Source organism: Callorhinus ursinus, unplaced genomic scaffold (assembly GCF_003265705.2).
Source record: "Callorhinus ursinus isolate GAN/ISIS: 27379988/994484 unplaced genomic scaffold, GSC_fseal_2.0 scaffold10, whole genome shotgun sequence".
Lineage (NCBI taxonomy): Eukaryota > Metazoa > Chordata > Mammalia > Carnivora > Otariidae > Callorhinus > Callorhinus ursinus.
In genome coordinates this window covers 12,184,836-12,206,779 of record NW_027397072.1, presented here as the reverse complement: position 1 = coordinate 12,206,779, position 21,944 = coordinate 12,184,836, and the positions used below count along the sequence as shown (strand labels likewise).

General features: G+C 38.6%; 1 protein-coding gene across 3 annotated transcripts in view; it reads left to right on the top strand.

Moving 5' to 3' along the window:
- NBAS (NBAS subunit of NRZ tethering complex) overlaps positions 1–21,944 on the top strand; it is a 358,882-nt gene that overhangs the window by 24,226 nt on the left and 312,712 nt on the right. For all 3 annotated transcript variants that reach the window (XM_073897011.1, XM_025867764.2, XM_073897012.1), the window contains 2 exons: positions 936–1,069; positions 2,485–2,583. In XM_073897011.1, the coding sequence (XP_073753112.1) occupies positions 936–1,069; positions 2,485–2,583 (233 nt within the window). The remainder of the gene's footprint in view (positions 1–935; positions 1,070–2,484; positions 2,584–21,944) is intronic.

Sequence of the window (21,944 nt, the reverse complement as noted above, 5' to 3'; positions counted from 1 at the left end):
GTACCAACTCTTTGAAATGTCATGTTTATATTTAGAGTCTGTCTCAGTTAGGACTAGCCATATATCAAGTGTTCATTAGCCGCCTGTGGCCACAGTATTTATTTTGTGGTTCTAGATAGTGAGGTCTGGTCATTCAGTGTGATAAACTTTATTATGTGTGCTTCCCAAGGTGCACATGCCTTCAGGTCCTTAGCAACATAGCCTGATATTTAGTTCATGGGAAAAGGTTGCCATTGAGTGAATGTTTTAAGTGTCTTTTCCTTTTAGTTGCTGATGGGGCAAATGGGAAGTAATTGAAGGTTTTTTTTTTTTTTAAGATTTATTTATTTGAGAGAGAGAGCACATGCATGCAAGCGTGGGGGTGCTGTAGGGGGAGGGGCAGGGGTGAGAGAGACACAAGCAGACCCTGCGCTGAGTGCAGAACCTCACTTGGGGCTTCTCGGTCTCACGACCCTGAGATCAGACCTGAGCTGAAACCAAGAGTCAAATACTCAACCAACTGCGCCACCCAGGTGCCCCGAGGCTTTTTTTTTTAAAGCATTGGTTACTCCTGGCAATGAAAGTCAACATTTGGGAGCTTATATCTGAGCTCTGTATCTTAGAATTCTTTGAGGCTGAATGGTGGCATTCCCCCCCCCCCCCCGCCCATACACACACACAACAGAAGTACAGTCTCAACAGAAATTCACGTATCTAGGTGAATTTCTCTTCCAAAGAGGGTTGTGTGGTTGTAGCCTGTGTTGGGAGAGCAGGTCTAAAGTTGGGTGTCTGGTTCTAGGCACTCTGATTTGCATGATTCTTCAGTATACAGAGCAGTTCTCGGACTGTCTTAATGTGTACCTGGCAAGGCCAGTGCCTGGGATGTCTTCCAAATGTACATGTGTTAACTGCTATCTGGTATCTTTTCAGTGTCTTGATTTACCTCTCTTCCATAGGCATCCAGTTTAGCCGGTGATTTGAGCTGTGCCATTGCTGGGTTGATATTTTTAGAATATAAAGCCAGTGCACAGTGGTCTGCAGAACTCCTGGTCATCAATTACCGAGGAGAACTGAAAAGTTACCTTGTAAGGTAAAAATATATTTTATTTGGGAACTCCTATTTGAAATAATGTTTTTCTCTGGCTTAGTGTCAGATTTTGTTTTGTTTGTTCTTTCAGCATATTATTCTGACAAATTGCAAATATAACAGGAAGGTTGAAACCATTTTATAGTGAATACTCTATACTGTCACTTAAATTCTATGATTAGCATTTTACTATACTTGCTATTTCACATTTCTGTCCATCCCTCCATCTAGCCATTAATCAATGTTATTTTTTAATGAATTTTAGAGTTAGTACTTATGTACTTTAGTGTGCATGTCATTAATTAAGGTTTAAAATTTGCTTACAGTTTTCTCTTTTGAAATAATATTTGCATTCAATGAAATGTACAGATCTTAAGTGTACCAGCCAGTGAATTATGACAAAGGCATACACTGTGCAATTCAAACCCCTATCAAGACACAGCACATTACCATCATGCTAGAAAGTTCCCTCATGCTCCTTCCTAGTAAATCTGTCTACACCTACCCCTCAGCTTATCCATTCTAGCTAAGTTTTGCCTGTTCTGGTAATTCACAGTAATGGACTCATAGTATGCACTCTCCTGTCTAAGGCTTCCTTCACTTAGCATATTTTGAGATTTGTGTTTTTTCATGTATCAGTAGTTTATTCCATCTTATTATAGTAATTATTTCACTGTATGAATATTTCATGTATCTTAGAGTTGTTACAACAAAGTACCATAAATGGGGTGCCTTATCAACAACAGAAATTTACTGCTGACACTTCCCGAGGGTGCCAGTCTGTGTTCTGGGTGCCAGCATGGGTTCTGGTGAGAACCTTCTTTTGGTTTGAAGACTGCTGACTTGTCTTTGTATCCTCACATGGTGGAAATAGAGCTAGGTAGCTCTCTGACCTCCTCTTATAAGGGCAGTAATTCCTTTCGTGAGGGCTTCATCCTCATGACCTAATAATTACTTCCCCAAAACCCCACCTCCAAATACCATTGCACTGGCATTAAAGTTTTAACATAGGAATTTTGTGGGGGACACAGACCTTCAATCCATAGTGGGGTCCCAAGCATTCAGACCATAACGTTCATGATTTCTTGATTCGTTCTTCTTTTGATGGACTTCTGATTTCCAGTTTTGGGCTACTGTGAATAAAGCTGTTATGACCATGCTTTACAAGTATTTATGGGTATGTATTTTCATTTCTCTTGGGTCACTTCTTTGAGTGGAACTGCTGAATCATAGGGTAGATACTTCCAGACCTTTTTCCAGAGTTTTTATATCATTCATATTCCCACTAATTACGAATCAGAGTTCTGGTTGTTTTGTATCCTCAGCTGTGTTTGGTGCTTTTAAATCATAGACATTGTAGTGGGTATTTTTTGGTCTCTCACTGGGCCTTACTGGTAATTTTTTCTTCTTAAATGTAGTGTTGGAACAAATCAGAGCTATCAAGAGAGTCACTGTTTCAGCTTCAGTAGTCATTATCCTCATGGAATCAACACAGCTATTTACCATCCTGGTCACAGGTAAGCATCTCCTTTTTGGTGGAGTATGAGGTGGATGGAGAGGTCTTGGCACAGTTTCAGAGAGAAGAAAATGTCTACTCTGCTTATTTTGGCTTCTTCATTTCCTCCTCTTGTGCACAGTTGTCTTCAGTATCTGTGATGTGGTTGTAGTGCTCTTCGGAGCATTTCTGTTTGTCCAGCTGACTGAGCTCTGAGCCATATGGGGCAATGGGCAAACTTCACTGAGGAAGTTTTTCTTTTCTCTTCACTTTCTTAATCTTATTTTTCTCATCTGTGAAATGAGTATGTACCTAACTCCTAGCGCTGTGACATGTTGCGAGAACTCACAAAAGGCTGCATCTGAAGTGCCCTTGCACAGGACGGCTCCGTCCGTACCCCTGCCCTCCTCCTCCCCTTCACTGCAGGTTGGGGCTCCTTCGATGGTGGCACAGCTGATTCCTACAGTTGTCGCCCATTCTTCATAGATGTCATTTCTCCACGTATTTGCCACCTACGTTGAGGGTTAGTTGAAAATTGGGCATTTTCTACTTACCGTGATTTCTTGCCTTTCATTTTGTTGTTTGAGAGTGAAATTTACATTAATTTTATAAGTTAGCCAAGCTAACTTTTTGGTTCTCTAAATGGGGAGACTATCAAGTTGTAAATCAGACAAACCTAGCTTAAGTTCTGAATTTTGAGACTTAGGACTCTGTGTCTGTTTGTAAGTCCTTAAACTCCCTGATCCTCTATGTACTTGCATACCTTTTTCATCAAAAAGACTTAATTTTTGTATTTTATTCAGTCATAGGTCTGTCCTTTTTGTTCAGAATTTTATGATTATGAAATTTTCATACTGCAAAGGAACCCACACCCGCCAGAGTCCCTTTGTGCTCTTCCCTGACCCTTCCCTACTAGAGATAACCACTGCCCTGAATTTTGTGCTTATCATTCTTTTGCTTTCCTTTTAGTTTTACCACGTACTCATATTTAGTTTTGCTGTTTGGCTTTATATAAATGGAATCATGGGAAACACACAAGTCTTGCTTTGAGGCTTGCTTTTTGATGCATGTTTTTCTAGTTCATTCATTTTTTACTACCATTAGGAGATTTCATTTTATGAATATATCACAGCATGTTTATTCGTTCTCCTGTAGATGAAAATTTGGTTTGTTTCCAGTTTTTGTGTTTTTTTTGGTTATAAAAAAAAAAAAAGTACTGTGGCCAAAATGATTATGTATTCCTCTGACACATATGTGTAAGAGTTTCTGTAGGATATATAAGTAGAAGTGGAATTGCTGAATTATTGAGTTTGTACATCTACAACTTTACTAGGTAATGCAAATGTTTTTCGGAATGGTTCTACCAGTGCACAGTTCCATCAGCAGTGCATGAAAGTTTCTGTGGCTTCTTATTAGTGCTCTTGATATCAGACATTTAAATATTTGCTGATCTGGTTAGATATAAAAGACTATCTCATTGTGGTTTTAATTTTTATTTCCCTGATTACTGATGAGGTTGGACAGCTTTTTATGTTATTGGCCATTCATCTTTTGTCATCTATGAAATGCTTTTTTTAGATATAATTTCTTAATTTTTATGGGGTATTTGGTTTTGACTTCTTTATGTGATCTGGATGTTAATTCTGGATTATGTGCCTATTGAGTATTTTCTTCCAATATGTGACTTTTTTTTTTAAATTTACCTCTTTTGAGTTATATCTGTGTATAGTTTCAACTGTTAAGTAATCTTAAAAACTGACCTTTTCACCTAATTTCTTTCCAAAGATAACTACTTTGAGATATTTTATTTGATACCGTCGGTTGTTTTCACACATAAAAATAAAATCCTGTGTTGTTACTTCTTGATTTTTCTGTTTTACACATTACCTATTAATGTCTCTTTATGGAATATGAGTATCTAGTTTTCTTACTCTGTCCTTCTCACATACACAAACCTAGCCTTCTCTTGTTCAATTTTGATTTTGTAGGGTAAATATTATTATGGTTATGTAGATGCTATTCACAGATGAGACAAGAACCTTCTGTAGTATTGTGTGGTTGCCTTTTCATTCTTATTTATTTATTCATTCATTCATTCAATAAACATTTATTCATTTCCTGCTCTGTGCCATGTGCTGTTCCAGATGCTTGGTAGATACCTAATGGAACTTACTTCTAGAAGGGGTGACAGACAACAAACAATGAACATAGAGTATTTGAGGAACTGATAAGTGCTGTGTGGGGAAAAAATGAACAGAGGATGGAGGACAGTGGCAGGGTGGGGAGTAGGGTATGGGTTGTAATTTTAAGTAGGGTAGACAGGTTACCCTCACTGAGAAAGTGACATTTGCGGCAGACCTGCAAGAGGTGTGGGTATTCGTTATTTGGATATCTGGGGGAAGAGTGTTCTGTGCAGAAGGAGTAGCCAAAGTGAAATGAGTTGGGAGCCTACTGGCTGGCCATTTTCTAGAAACCACAAGGAGGCCAGTTTGGCTGAAGCTGACTGAGTAGAGTAATATATTGATGTCAAAGAGATAAAGCCAATGCTAAATCATGGAGGGGCTTTGTATGCTGGAGTAAGGCCTGTCTGGTAACTTCTTACCTGTATATGTACTTGTAGTTAATTTTTTTTTAGTTTGCAAAGTTTTTAAATACATTCATTATAGATTTAACAATAAACTCACTCCTGTTAGTGTAGATCCCTCTATAGTATACCATATGCATTAGATATTCTGTAGGTTTTGTCTTCTTGAAGTCTTTCTCAGAACTTTCTGACCTGCTCTGATGTGGGTTTGCATCTGCCACATAGCTGTTTCCTTAAGAATGTCTGTAAGTTTCACTTCATCATCCTGAGGATTGCTTTTATATTTTTTGTTGCATCACCTGTTTCCTGGATCCTATTTTTTTTTTCTTTTTTGGTTTATTTTGCTGTTTTGGTGAACTTTTGTAATTCCCTGAGGAAGAATACATGGGAAATATATAGTTTTTGAGGCCTTGCCTGTCTAAAAATGGCATTTATTCTATATCTTCATGCCTAAATGGTAATTTGGCTGAATAGAATTGTAGGCTGGAAATAATTTTCCTTTTAGAATTTTGAAGATATTGCTCCATTGTCGTCTAGCTTCTTGTGCTGCCCTTGAGAATTCTCATGCATTTTTTTTCCCCTCTATTTTTTTGTCTTCCTTCTCTCTGGAAACTCAGATTCTTTTTTATTTTCCCACAGTGTTCCGAAAATTGGTCGTGTTATGTCTTGGAGTAGTTTTTTATTTCCACACTGTTGGCCCTTCAGTTTGAATACTCACTTTTGGAAAAATTTATTGAATTATTTCTTTGATTGTTCTTCCCCTCTGTTTTCTCTTTTCTGTCTGGAATGTCTGTTCTCTATATGTTAGTCTCACTGGGCTCACTTTTATTCTTTTTTTTTTAAGATTTTGAGAGAACGAGAGAAAGAGAGAGAGAGCATGAGAAGGGGGAGGGTCAGAGGGAGAAGCAGACTCCGTGCTGAGCGGCAGGGAGCCCGATGCGGGACTCGATCCCGGGACTCCAGGATCATGACCTGAGCCGAAGGCAGTCGCTTAACCAACTGAGCCACCCAGGCGCCTGGACTTACCTTTATTCTTATTCTCTTTTTTCCCCCCTTTGTGTTTGTTGAAAAAGAGAAGTAAAAGGTTATTTTAATTCCTTCTATATAAATGTATATATTTACCAGAGAAAGCAGTTTGAAGCACTTTTGAGATCTATTGTAAATATAATGAATTAATGATACATAAGATTTCCAAATGAGTATTCAGTGAGCTGCTAGTTGTTTTGAGGATTAGATATTTAGTAGGTACTCAGGATATGATAGTAGTGGATAAACATAATACTATTAATTTCTTCCTTTTGATTTTTATGGCTTCTGCCATGAAGAGTCAGTTTGCTATATCATCCTTAAGAAATTTGAAAATTGGGGCACCTGGTGGCTCAGTCGGTTAAGCGTCTGCCTTTAGCTAGGGTCATGATCTCCAGGTCCTGGGATTGAGCCTTCCACTGGGGCTTCCTGCTTATCAGGGAGTCTGCTTCTCACTCTCTCCCTCTGCCCCTCCCAACTACTTGTTTTCTCTCTTTCAAATAAATAAAATCTTAAAAAAAAATTGAAAATCAATTGCAAGCCTAGTTAATTAAAAAATTTAAAAAATTGTTTATTGTATTTTGCATATTATTTTCCAATCTGAAATAATAGATCTTTGTTTTATTTTGGATACAGTTAAGTGATCACATGCACAGTTAGAGGTCTTTACATTTCATAAAATTGAATGTAATTGTATATGCTGCAAATTACTGCCATTTTCTTAAAACATTTCATTGTAAAATAAACATGTTACAAGAATAAGAAAATTGTGTTGTTTCTATTTTATTCTTTCAACTTCTTACATGAAATGTGGCCTCTTAATGTTTGTTTTTATAGCTCAGATACCGTGTTTTCCTGGCATAGCTTCACATTAAGGTTTGAACTTAAATTTTGCTGTTAGAAAGGGGGTAGCATGTGTTTTGCTTTCAAGTGCTCCGTTTTCTGGGTGAATTTTATCAAGTCCAGACAGTACCCATGACACTCTGCTTGCTGGTTTGATTTCTGTGAGGTTGACCTGTTTCTTTATTTGCATCTTCTTTGATACTGTGTTTTAGTATGTTTAAGCCAGGTTTTTCTCTTTGCTCTTTTAAGGCCTTTTTTGTTTGTTTGTTTGTTTTATTTAACTTGATTTTGTTGTTTTAAAGCCTAGGTAATTAATACCTTTCTCGGTACATATATACTTTTTAGAATTTATATTGTACTTTACTTCCTTAGCACATATATACATTTATAAAAATTTAATCTGTTGTCCATTAAAAAGTATATTCTGTTAGAGGAATTGTCTGTATTACAAAGAGGTAGAAAGTCTGTTTTATCTTTGGCCTGCTTTCCATTACTCTTTTATTTATTGTGGCTTGCAGTGTGCGGCACACCCTTGGTAGGTGTTGTGGAAGATGTAAGGATGAAGGACAATCTTGACCTCAAGGCCTTATATTCTTGAATGGAAAATAATGTACACACATATATATGTGCATGTATATCTAATATATATATTTCTAATGTCTGACATACATTTTCTCTGTTTAAAAGTGTGTACAAACACATGTGTTTATATTGTGTGTGTGTGTACTTCTGGAATGCACACTAGAAATATGTAAGTGTCTTAAGAGGGTGCAGGTATGGTGATGTGGGGATCCAGATGAAGGAGATCTTCCTTCCTCGAAAGATCAGGGAAGTACGGCAGGCCTTGCACTTGCTTTGGAGAATGGCTACAATCTGGGCATGATGGCTATTCCAGGCAAAGTGATAGTGTGAACAGTGACAAGAGGAAGGAAGCCACAGTGTACTTTGGGGAAATTGCAGGTGGTGTAGTTTGGCTGACACTGTAGGGTGTATGTGGTGGGGGAAGAGACGTGGTGGTGGGAGATGGGGTCTTGGGAAGGCAAGTTGAGGTCAGATAATGGGGAGCTTGAGTGGCAGCTTGTTCTTTAGGGAACTCAAATTTTTGAGAAGAGAAAATAGGATCATCTATGCTTGGAGGAATGTTGATTCAGCTGGGAGAGACTAGAGGCTGGGTGACTCCTAGCCGATAGTGTCCTAGTTAAGGACACAGGCAACGAGACCCTATTTGTTTTCTTATATAGATTTGCTATTCTCAGTTTGTGTAACATTTTGGGCACTACTTAGGTAGACATCATACTTAATTTTTTTTCTATTTTGGTGAATGGATCCTATATCTGCAGTTAGAGTGTCGGATATCTGAAGGCAGAGAATGTGTAATGTACGTTTTTCTAGAAGCCCTTGCCTCTAGTATAGGATTCTGTTTTGCTGATTGATAACTTTCCCTCAGTGGGTTTCTTGGATAAGTAATTTTAATTTCCTGAGTGGAAAAGAAAGATTAAGTTTCTTTTGATTTTTCTCTTCTTTTTTTCTTCTATTTTTGTATTCTTATTCATCTCTCCCATTTCTGTTTTATTTTTCTCATCCCTTTTAAAAGAAGTGTGTTTTATATCTTAATCCTTTCCTGTTTTGTTTGTTTTGCTTAGTTTATTTAATACGGACCACTCCACTGTCTTGATTTATTACAAAGGTCAATATTTGATTTCTTTTTTCCTCACAGTATTTCAGGAGGGTATGTGGGGGGGTTCATTTGGCACCATAGGTTTGAAATTATCACTAACTAAATACTTACTACATGATAACAATTTGTCATAAGTCGGATTCTGTCTATTACTCTTAAAGCTTTCGCTTTATGGCCCAGGATCTAAGCAAATTGCAGGTGTTTTTTTGGAGGGGGGTGGTCTCTAAAAATTTTGGAATTTTAACTATTAATCAAACCACAGAAGGAAGGCCTGTTCTTGGTTCTGCAATCACATACAATTCTTGATAGCAGTCAACTTGGAGATGGATGACTGCATTAAGGTTTCTGAATGAAAATTGTTATAAAGCAAGGGGTATGTGTAAATGCCCTGTTGTGCCTGACAAAAATATTGCTAGGTTGTTTATTTTTTCCATTATGCAGTCTTTTTTAAGTGAAAGAAGCTGAAATATTCATCACATTTTTATTTATTTTTGGTTACTCTAGTAATGTGAGCCTGTGATATTTATCATCTACAAGGATCTTATAAATGTGAAATAAATCAGCTAGAGTGGAGTTGGAATAAATGGTAATGTACAAACTCAAGGTTTTATGAAATTCATTGTTTTGTCTGATGCTGCAAGCACTGTTGAAGAAGAGAAATCGAGGTGGTAAACTGGGTAATAAGAAACAAAAATTAATGGAGCAGCTTCGGGTTAACTGTGGATTTTCTCATTTTGACCATTTCCTTCTTTACATGTCCTTACTGCCTAATGAATGTATTTTATTCCCCTCCCCTGCCAGACTCTCTCCTCTTCTGGTCCTGCTCCCCTTTGAGACCCACCCCAAGACCTCCCTGCTGTTTTTAGTATTTTCTGTTCTTAGTATTCTCTGTTAATTTTGGCTTAGATTGCACCTTGATTACAACTAAGAGGAATTTCTTACCTCCTCTGCATTCTTAGAGGGGACTGAAGTCAGCTTGTAGTACTGTATGCTCAGGGTTGGAGATGCCCATGTAGTGCCTCCCCTCTAGCAGTCTGCAGCCGATACTGGGAGTCCTATTCACAGAGAAGGGCACTCAGTGTGAGTTAAGTTCAAATAGAAGACTTTATCTGTGTCTGTATTTTATAAATGACATTGCTTCCGTCAGTATATAGCTTTTTTTTTAAGGTTTGGTTTTTAATTTCATTGTGAATTTCAACAAGCAAAATTGGACATAGTTCACTTTAAATGTCCAACAGTTCCTTGATAACTACACAGAGTGTTTGAAGGTAACTTCTTTTAGACTCTAATTTACATCTCAGCAGTGACAAACAATAGAGAGTATGCCTTCTTTCTCTGACCCTTTTGAGAGGCCACCCATGCTCAGAATCCTTGATGACTTTTTGATACTGATCTCTTAAGTATGTAATTCAGTGTTTTATTTTTAGTAAATGTTTATAATTGTGCAGTTGTGCACTACATCAGTTTAGGATATTTCCATTAGCCCTAACTTTCTCTCATGCCGGTGAGTTTTATGGAATGTAAATCCTATCTCAGTAAAACTGTCATAAATAATGAATGAATAAGAAAGAAAAAAAACCCTACGCAGGCCTTCTTTTGACCATTTTTTATATTAAGAAAAATACTCAGCTTTATGTTAAGAAAGATATACTGTCTGTGGGGAAGAACCATGACTAATTATGTCACGGTTGTGCAAAGGGAGAATCCAAACATTTGGATAATGACAAAATTTTTTTTTCTCTCAGCTGTTTTAAGGCAAATACAATTTGTACAGAAAGAACTTGAGACAACATTTATAGGGAATAATAAGCTGTGGTTGCCTTAAAATAGGTTACAATCAGATTACAAAGGACTTCGGTTGAAGAGTAGTTAGTAATTGACGCATCAATTGGAGCTGCTGCTAATCTGGGGGAGACTCAGAGCGTAGAATGGAACGTGGTCTCTAGAAAGCTGTTCATTTTCAGAGGGGACTGAGGAATACCAGTAAGTACTGGCATGCTGCAGTGTTAAAGGGCTTTGCTTTATATATATTGACTTGACTCATCTCCTGTGGGTTTCTGATTTCCCCGAAACAAAATCGTAGCCATTTTAAATATGTGAGCCCTTTATCCTCACAGGGGGTAAAGGCAGCAGTCCAAATAAAATAGCTAGTACTTAGTGGTAGAAATAAAAAATGTTTGTTGTGTTAGAGAGCTCTCAAGTGACAGGATGATAAGTTCCCTGCGACAGAATGGAAGGAAAACAGTCTTGGGGATAGAAAGGGAAGGGGTGCAGTAGAGTATGCTGAAGGCCACAGTCTCTTCTTAATACATCACTTTCGTCTAGGGAAGGGTACATGGGTGCCACAAATGTTTAAATTTGATCTTGTGGAGGGGGTAGTGTTGAGAGTTCCTACCTTTTGTTTATCCAAGGGCTTAGGCAAATTTTATTCTCCTACTGTGAGGTATAACTTCTGTTAAGATCTATGAGATGCAGGGGCACCTGGGTGGCTCAGCTGGTTGGGCGACTGCTTTCGGCTCGGGTCATGATCCTGGAGTCCCGGGATCGAGTCCCACATGGGGCTCCCTGCTCAGCAGGGAGTCTGCTTCTCCCTCTGACTCTCTTCCCTCTCAGGCTATCTCTCATTCTCTCTCTCAAATAAATAAAATCTTTAAAAAAAAAAAAAAGATCTATGAGATGCATTTGGAAGCCAGTCAGTGGATTTTCACAGCCATTACATTGCTGTAACATTGCCCATCTTTCTGGTGCCTAAGGTCGTACGTATTCTGTGAGAATCAGAGCATGGTTAAGTGAAAAGATATGCTCTGTTGACAGCTGGAGGACCAGTTAAGTGTAAATTGCATTGAGATATTTTTCATAAACCCTAACTAGATAAGATTAATAATTTTATGAAGGATTCTTTCTAGAAAAGGAAAGAGAGTACTGTAGTTAGGATCATTGCTGATTATCTGCCACTGCAGTGAGAGAGTGCATTTGGCCTTTGATAATGTAGGGGCTATTGGCATTTGAGAGATTAACGTGCAGCCTTGTACCTGGGAAGTGTGAGTGTCAGTAATTGAGTTGACCTTATATTAAGGAGTTTTTCATTTTGCCTCTCAATTTCTCATTTCTCCAGCATGAGAAAATTCTCCTTTTTCTAAGTTCAGGTCAGTTTTTTGAGGAGAAATGAAGGGTGCTATTGTCTGTGGAGAAAGCTGCATTGTCTCGTAGAGGTCAAGCTCTTGGTGTGAATAAGGGACTTCTGAGCTTCACGGACTAAAGTTTTTGGTTTTATAGGGATTTCTTTTGGGGAGACAGGGGAGTGGAGATTCTTGGCCATATCCTGTGATCTGTTTTCATCCAGAGGATGTTACAGATAGGTAGTTCTGTGTGACTCAGAAGTATCTTGGTCCTTAGCGCTTTCCATCTGGCTGCCTTTTAAGTCGAAGACTTCGGTGTTTAAAGATTCTTTGGTAGGAGGGGCTCATTCCCTTATGTTACAGTTACATATAAATAGACTTTGAAGACCTTTATAAATTTTTTACTCTGTTCAGCTGATAATCAACTGATCCCCCTTCCCCTCTCCCCTCATCTTTTTTTTTCAGTGTTTGATTGTAGTTTAATTTGATATAACTTTATTTTTTCTTTTAAAAAACTTTTATTATGGAAATGTTCAAGCATACACAGAAATTCAGTGACCAGTATAACAAATCTACCTATTACCCAGCTGATGTAACTTTATATATCAGTGCAGTTCATTCATCTTAGGCAAGATATTTTGTACTTTGTTTATACCCCCCACCCTCTGGTTATAAGGACTACTCTACAATTCCTCTGCAAAGATTTACGGAAATGCAATTTTAGGAAGTAACTAGGGCCAGATTGAATTTTTTCTTCTACCTGGAGCGATGCTAGCTATTGTGCATTCCCTTTGGGAGTAGAGAGCTGAAAGAAGACTCTTGAGGTTAGCTCATTTTATAAGAATGAAGGAGTGATGTTTAATTATGTTTTATGGACAAATAGAAAATTAAAAAAAAATGTTTCTGACCTAATAGAATGTGTACTGGCTTAGGGGACAGGAGATCTGAATTCTGTTCTTGGTTCTGCTTATGAGTTGTGTAATTTCAAGGTAAGTCATTCTTTCTGAACCATTTGCTGGCATTGCGCCAGGCACAGATAGTATATGGTTTTAGTAAGCTGCTCAAGTACCTACAAGGTCTGGTATAAACTACGGACAGTGTTTAACAGAGGAAAATTGCGGTAGGGAGTTCAGTAGCAGGCATTAGAGACAGACCCATTGCTGGGGATACTTGGCGGGCCACAGTAAGGGTTCAAAGACCAAACTTCTTTTCCTGGGAAAACAAGTTTGAGAAAGATTTTAATAATTGAACTAATTGAGTTGAAGATGAATTTGGTTTCAGAACCTGGGTAGTTCTGAAATCAGGATCCAGGGTAGACCTGGGATGGACCAGATGGGAGGATGCTGAACATACTAGGCTTTTGCAGTGGTGTTGCTTAAATCCATCCTGAGGATTGGAAGGCAATTAAGTCTTCAGATGATCGTTGGCATCAGCTGTGGGTTGAGGGAAGGAAACAGGGTCAAAGACCTCTGGGAAATCTAAGTTAACTTGTTAATTAGTATTTCTATGGACATTCTGCTTACCAGGCTTGCAGTTCTTAACAAGGTATGGACACCAGAATCACCTATTGGAAAAAAATTTTAAAATATGCATACCTAAGCTGTACTGTTAAAGGCTTGATCAGGTAAGGTATAGGATGGGATTGTAGCATCTGTTTGTTAAAAGGCTCTGTAGGGGATTCTGATTCCCCCACTTGAGAACCCTGTGCTAAGACTTTGAAAGATTAAATAAAGTTAATAAGAAGATATCCTTGCTTTTGAAGTTGCCCTAATGAAGGATAATGACTAATTTCATTTGATGAGTCATCTCCTTTCCATAGTTATGGCTGCTTAGAATACTGGATTGAGAAGTGCTGGGTGCCCAGGTCTGTAGTTTACTGACTCCTGTTCTGGATAACTCTAGACCTATATACATTCTTATAGTTCCCAAAATGCCTTTTTTTTTAAACAATAAAGGCATAGATAGTTGTTTTTTTTTTATTTTTTTATTGTTATGTTAATCACCATATATTACATCATTAGTTTTTGGTGCAGTGTTCCATGATTCATTGTTTGTTCATAACACCCAGTGCTCCATGCAGAACGTGCCCTCCTCAATACCCATCACCAGGATAACCCATCCCCCTCCCCCCTCCCCTCTAGAACCCTCAGTTTGTTTTTCAGAGTCCATCATCTCTCATGGTTCGTCTCCCCCTCTGACATACTCCCCTTTTCTTCCTCTCCTGTTATCTTCTTCTTTTTCTTTTTTCTTAAAATATGTTGCGTTATTTGTTTCAGAAGTACAGATCTGTGATTCAACAGTCTTGCACAATTCACAGTGCTCACCGTAGCACATACCCTCCCCAATGTCTATCACCCAGCCACCCCATCCCTCCCACCCCCAACCACTCCAGTAACACTCAGTTTGTTTCCTGAGATTAGGAATTCCTCATATCAGTGAGGTCATGTGATACATGTCTTTCTCTGATTGACTTATTTCACTCAGCATAACACCCTCCAGTTCCATCCACGTCGTTGCAAATGGCAAGATCTCATTCCTTTTGATGGCTGCATAATATTCCATTGTGTATATATACCACATCTTCTTTATCCATTCATCTGTCGATGGGCATCTTGGCTCTTTCCACAGTTTGGCTATTGTGGACATTGCTGCTATAAACATTGGGGTACACGTACCCCTTCGGGTCCCTACATTTGTATCTTTGGGGTAAATACCCAGTAGTGCAATTGCTGGATCGAACGGTAGCTCTAATTTCAACTGTTTGAGGAACCTCCATACTGTTTTCCAGAGTGGTTGCACCAGCTTGCATTCCCACCAACAGTGTAGAAGGGTTCCCCTTTCTCAAGGCATAGATAGTTTTATTGGTAAGTTTCATCAAGCTCTTAAGCAATAATTACTATTTTTATACCAAAATATAGATCAAAATGCTTTTGTTCTTCAAGATATTTGTACTTTTCATTTCTCCTTTTTTTTTTTTTTTAATTCCTCTCATTTATCTGTACCTTATCTTAGCATGATTGTCAGTGCTGATTGCAGTGCTTTGGCTGGAATATCAGTAAATTTTGGTTCAGTTGTTAACATTTACTTGGCTTTGTCAAAACATGAAAAAGGGAAAAAGCAGTCCTGATGCACTGGAATGCAAACTTCACGAGGGCAGGAACTTTATCTGTGTTATTTGTAGCTCTATTTTCAGTGTTTAGAATGCAGCCTGGTGCGTAGGGTGCTCAATAAATATTGAGTAAATGAATGAAAGCTTGAGTTTGGAAGAATTAAAATGTAAGAGCTCAGGCTGAAGAACTGTATGAATGGAAGGCCTGAAACAGGTTTTTTCAAACCTTTCTTAGATGAAATTACATTCTCATTAACCTATGGGACTATAAATTCCTTTGGGGCAGGGAAAATTTGGTTTCCTTACACTGCATTTCTTACACTGCTAGCACAGTACTTAACAACATTTAGCCATTTCTTAAATTGACATTGAATTGACTTAACCTGAAGTTATTAATGTTATAATTGAAAATTTTTAGAGTCTTTGCTGATTACCAGATACTTACTGAATCTCAGTCTTCACAGTTCAGTAAGATGGTAGCCTAACTGCTCTTGTGTAGATGGAGAAACTAAGCTCTGAGAGGTTAAGAGACTTGCCTGAGATGATATGACTGTTATGTGGTAAGCTCATGTCTTCTGATACTCACGCTCAGTAAGCTTTTCTCTGTACCTGGGTTTGGAAAACTACGGCCTGTGGGCCAAATCTGACCTGTTTCTGTGTAAACCTGTGAACCAAGGATGGATTTTAACATTTTTTTAAATGTTTGAAAAAAAAGAATATTTTATGGCCCATGAAAACTATATGAAATTCAAATTTAAGTGTCCACAAATATAATTCTATTAGAACTTGGTGACACTTTAAAAAAAAATCTATGCTTTTTTGTACTGTGACAGAGTAGTTGTGAAAGAGGCCGTTATGGCCCACAGACCTTAAAATATGTGTTTTCTGTTTGTTTGTTTTTTTTTTAAAGATTTTATTTGTTTGACAGAGTGAGCGAGCACAAGCAGGGCGAGCGGCAGAGGGAGAGGGAGAAGCAGGCTCACTGCTGAGCAGGGAGCCTGATGCGGGACTGGACCCTCGGACTCCAGGATCACGACCTGAGCCGAAGGCAGACGCTTAACTGACTGAGCCACCCAGATGCCCCTATTTTCTTTTTTTTTATAGAAAATGTTTGCTGACCTCTATTCTGTGCCAGCCAGCCCGCTTGAGTATGGGTTCAATTCTGCTTAGAAGATAGAAAATAGAGAGTACTGAACTTTATATATAGATTTCCTTGCATCTCTTGGTTCTGATTTCTAGATTGTATTTTAAGGAGTTTATAACCAGGTACCACTCAGTTTTAAATACATTAAATGTATAATTATTAAATTGTTAGAAAAATGTGATGATTTTTATTACTAAACTAAGCAGTCTTTTCCCATCCAAGAAAAATTCTCATTGTTTTGCCTTTAACAACTAACCATTCATTAAAATCAGTTTTCTGTGGCCATTCTTAGGTTGTGTTGACTAAATAGTGTCATGCTTCATAATTTGATTTCCAGTGAGCTGTGTCCTCCAGAGCTCAGATTATAGATTCAGGCATAATGTAAAGCTGCGCTCTTATGTGGGTTCTGTACCGGTAGCATCAGAGTCATTGGGAGAGATTGTTAGAAATGGGGACTCTTGGACTCCATCCTAGGCCTACTGAGTTAGACCTCTGGAGGAGTGGCCCAGCTTTCTGCTTTTACAAGCACTGTAGCTGATTCTGATGCATATGTGTGTTTGAGAACCACTGATGTAAGAGTCACGATTATGTATATTTTCTTCCTATAAGCTCTTTATCTAATAAATAGACATAAGCAGAATTTTAAATTTTGAAGTGGTAAGATTTTTGAAAGAAAGAATGTATAAGATAGACTAAAAATGAATTAAAATGGGAGAATAGTTTCCATTATCCCAAGAGAGCACTGTCTTCTAGCTGTGAAATAGTAGGTAACAGTTTTTGAGCCCTTATTTTGATAGGCACAACCTTAGGCACTTCTTAATTTTGAGACCTGTAGTTTCTTTTCTTTCTTCCCCTTCTGTGGGTTGTATGCTGCAACCCCAGCGGTCAATGGACAGAGCGTATACAGGTGTCTCCTTGTATGTCAAACTTCCTTCTTTCCTCAGCTTTAAGAAGTTTTGAGCCACTAGATGGCAGATTCTTCCAACAATTATTAGATTGAAGAGCCTTCTTAAACCATTTGTAATTCTTTTTTTAGATTTTTTATTTTATTTATTTATTTGACAGAGAGACAGCGAGAGCAGGAACACAAGCAGGGGGAGTGGGAGAGGGAGAAGCAGGCTTCCCGCGGAGCGGGGAGCCCGAGGTGGGACTCGATCCCAGGACTCTGGGATCGTGACCTGAGCCGAAGGCAGACGCTTAACGACTGAGCCACCGAGGCGTCCCCATTTGTAATTCTTGTTGGAAATAATTTGTAGTGTCCCATTTAGCTCTCTCAGGATCACATGTGGTGTGGTGCTTAGGGACACACATTCTCTCCCTACCTCCCTTTCCTCAGATGGCTTTGACCACCCCTATGTCACTGCCCCTTGTTCTGCTCTGGCCTCTGCCTTTAGTCCTGCTCATTTAATTCACCACTTCTTGTGTTTTTGGCTCCATCAGTCACGGTTTATTTTTGTTGTCTGATCCCTGTGTTCCTGCTTTGAGTTTTAGACTCTTAGACTGTCAGAGCTGGAAAAGAGGTTCATCTATCATTTGGCTCAGCCCCTTCATTTCTCAGGTGGGAGAGCTGAAGCCTGGGGAGGTTGAGCCAAGGACAAGGACTGTGTCTTATTTATCTTTGTGCCCTGTAGTGCTTGGCACGTAGCACGCGGATAGAGGTTTCTTGAGTGGAGCAATTGTGGTAAATGCTGTGAAGAATACAGATAGAATCTCTGTGCCCAAGTGGCTCCAAGTTTTCTAATGGAGGCATGATTTAAATAACTGTCCCAGTATAGAGGGAGAAGGTGATAAGTGCCCAAGAAGGGAGCAAGACAAACCATTTTGTAATGTTAAGGCCCCCTTGGAACTTTGTCTCCCGCTCCTCCTGCTTTTTCTTTTATAGGCTAGAAGCACGCACTGTGTTTATTGTTCTCCAAGCACACCATTTTACAAACTAGAGTCTGTTCTTTGCATTGAGTTCCCTTGGCTTAGGATGCTCTTTACCTGATCTCTTTTTCTGTCTGGGAAATTGTTTAAAGGGTAAATTTTTCTGCTGATTTTAAGCCAGGGAAGCCTTCCTCGGCCTCTTCCTCCATGCAGTTTGTTTATCTGCCCTTTGGGCTGTCTTTGTACCTAATTCCAAGGTCACTGAAGAGGTCCTGTGCAGTAGTGGCTTGTGTCCTTTCCCCTGGAGTGGACTGTGCTCGTTTTCATTCCTTTGTGTCAATATTATCCCCAAGGCTATCCGAGGAAAGGAAGGTAGGGTCAGAAAGCGTGCCCCTAAGCACCACACCGTGCTTGATCCTGATGAACTGGGAAGGCTAAATGTGACACTGTAAATTGATGACAAGAAGAATTATAAATGGTTTATTAAGAAGCTTCTTCAGTTGCTTAGCATATTCTTCATTGCTTAGGACACAGTTTGCATTTAGCAAATATCAATGGGATGCAGGGCATTTCTTAAGATTACATTTGTTGCAGAGGTATTGGAATCTAAGACCCAAGATTTTCCTATCTTCCACAAAATTTTGAGGTCAAAGATTATTGGGCAAGGTAATCTCCTTCTCTCTCTGCATGTTAGTATTCTGGATGGAGGAAATTATTGCAACAGAACAACATTAATGATATAAGTTATTTTGTACAGTATGTCTGTGGACTTAAGTTCTGTAAATATCTAACAGTCCTTTCAGGAGTAAATCACAGAATGCTTAAGCTATAACCATTAATGTGTAAACAACCTCAGTATTTGGCTAGACTTGTGGGTTGGTGTTATGTGTTAGAGCCAATTTACTGAATTTTCTCTCCTGGACTTCATTAACTAGAAAAATTTATGTACATAATTTGGGATACTCTATCTTGATGTTACTCTTTTTAAGCTAAAGAGAGAATGAGGTAATGAACACCTAGGTACCTACTACTCAGAATTAAATATTAAGATTTTCTTAAAATCTTAAGGTGTGTGGGTGTGTGTACATACACATACATGAATAAAAGACAGTAGTACAAACAAAACTTCCTACTTCCATTGCTTTGTGTCATGATTTTGTTGTGTGACCTTTCCTATCTATCAGTCTTTCTATCTATCTATCATTTATCTGTCATCTATCTGTTGTAGTTACATTGCATGTTTCCCTGAACAACTTACTGAATTTATCCATCCCTTGTAAACATTTAAAATACTTCTAATTTTCCTGCATTATAAATAGTGCTGCATGAAATAATCTTTTACCAGGAAATAAATATACCCATATAAGAATTTCTCTAACAGTTCCTTAGAATAGTTAGGTGTATGTGTTTGTTAGGTATTGTCATATCATTCTCCAAGATGATTGCTCCAATTTGCAATTTCACCAGTACTTTTTAAGAGAAACTGTGTCCTTAAACATACTCTGTATTGTTTTACTGATTTTTTTTTTTTAAACATAAACTCTGTGCCCAACATGGGGCTCGAACTCGCAGTGCCAAGATCAAGAGTCACATGCTGCACTGACTGAGCCAGCCAGATGCCCCTAAATCTATATTGTTTTAATCTGCATTATTGACTTCTGGATTTCTCCTTTTGTGACTTGCTTAATTCTTTGTCCGTTTTTCTTTTGGGCTGATTGTGGAAGATCTGTATAAATTGTTTGCTAATACTGTTACTTTCATGTACTCCCCTGGTGTGTGATTTATCTTTATATGGATAGAAATTTTAGATTTTGATATGGTGAAATTGGAAGGAGAATGTCTTAATGACACTAGGGCAGGGAAGTATTTGCAAGGTCAAGATGCACAAAGCACATCTCATAAAGGGAAAGATTATCAGTGTGAATGGAGTTGGCTTTTCTTAGACTTGCTACCTGCCCATGTAAATTTTAGATTTGTCTAGTTCTGTCACATCAGTTTCAGTTCCACGAAAAATTCTGTGGGTATTTTATTTGAAATTGCATTCAATTTATAGATTTAGAAGAATTGACATCTTTAAGGTATTGAGAGTTTGTCAAAGAGCATGGTATTTTTCTCTTTTTATTCATGGCTCTTAGTCTCTCACAAACATTTTGAAATTGTTTCCCTAATACTTTGGTTTACCAGATTATCGGCTTAACATTGTTTAGTGCGGTCTTTATCAGTGAGTCACCCCCTTCCCCCATTTCTGCCCACCCCTGCGGCCATGACCTTTCCCCTTCTCCCTGCCTCGTCTTCTTGTACTTACTGGTGAAACCTAGCATGGGGACAGGTGGGGGAAGTAGAGTTGCTCTAGTACCCTTCACTGTGCCACTTAAGGAGAAAGTTGGAGTTTTAAATTCATTCAGGAAACGTTTATTCTGTGTACTGTGCTGGGTCTTGGACTTCTCTCCCCTCTTTTTCATTGACTGTTTTCATTCAAGTTACATCATTTTGCCATCTAGTGAGGACAGTACATGATTAGGGCCATCGTTCTGCCTCTTTTTCCACTTACCCCTTAATTGGGCATTAATGGAGGAAAGATTATTTGGAAGCAGATATTGAATCTCTTTTGTTCTTGATGGAGTTTGTCATGTAGCCAATTTGATGTGTGTATGGCTGTCTATGATATTTATCAAAAATCAGAGAGAGTCAGTGTACTCTAGTGTTAAGACCAAGGGATAAGAAATCGGAAATTTTGGTGAGCTTTGTGTCTCCTTCAGTAGTCAGGCGACTTAGTTCTATACATATGTATGTATGTATATATATATATGTATTTTTTGGTCAAATAATCCTTTTTGAAATATTTTCCTTTGTAGCTCTTAACTAGTGGGACATTCCACTGCACCACTGTTGATGTCATCTATGGATGTCATGGGGTGGTCACTGTTGATGTCATCTATGGTATCACGAGGGTGCTGACCATCAACACTGCAGCCCACAAATTGGGCAGTTTCCAGAACCTCTTTAATGGTTCCAGAGAGTTTTCTGGCTAAGGAATGGTGCCGCATCAGTCGGGCAGTGTTGACAATCTCATCAAAAGTGATATTTCCGCTGTGTTAATATTTTTCTACTTCTTTCTGTCTCTTGGTATTTCCTTGAGGGCTTTGATAATCAGGGCAGAGGCACAAGGTACCATTTCAATCTGGGCCTGTCCTGAACAGTCCGTTTCACTGTCATCCTTAGACCCTTCTAATTACTGGTTGATAACTAACAATGTTATTACCAACTTTTTTGGAGACAAACCCAGGGGGCTGATCTCCAGGGCCAGGACGGACGTGGCACCGACTTTGCCTCCGGTGCACCTCAGGTATATCTCATTGGGATCAAACTTAGGTGGCATGGGAGACTGAATCCGGATTCTGGATGACTGCAGAGAGTTGCACCTTTACTTCTGCCAAGCCAAAAGCCACATACACTTTTTTTTTTTTTTAAAGATTTTATTTTATTTGACAGAGAGAGAGAGAGCACAAGTAAGCAGAGAGGCAGGCAGAGAGGGAGAAGAAGGCTCTGTGCTGAGCAGGGAGCCCGACGCGGGGCTCGATCCCAGGACCCCAGGATCATGACCTGAGCCGAAGGCAGCCGCTTAACCGACTGAGCCACCCAGGCGCCCCCACATACACTTTTTTAATCTGAAAATTAGATGTGCCCCTCCTTGACATGGTAGTGCAGATTAAAAAATAATGTCCAGTCCCTTGGAGAAAAGAATTATATTGTTAATATAAATATATATGTTGTACATTGAGCCGAGGAAAATTAGTTATCAGGATCTGCTTTATCCTGGCCTTTTAGGGATTTGTTGAATTCTCTAACAGTGTTTTTATTTTTATTATAATTATAGGTTACTAATTTTAAAGACATGCTTTATGAATCGCATATTTCCTGTTTGGAAAACCATTGAGATTAAATTCAGAAATGTAGATATTCAAAATTGCCTGTTTTTTTCTATTTATTCAGAGGACTTTTTTTTTTTTTTTT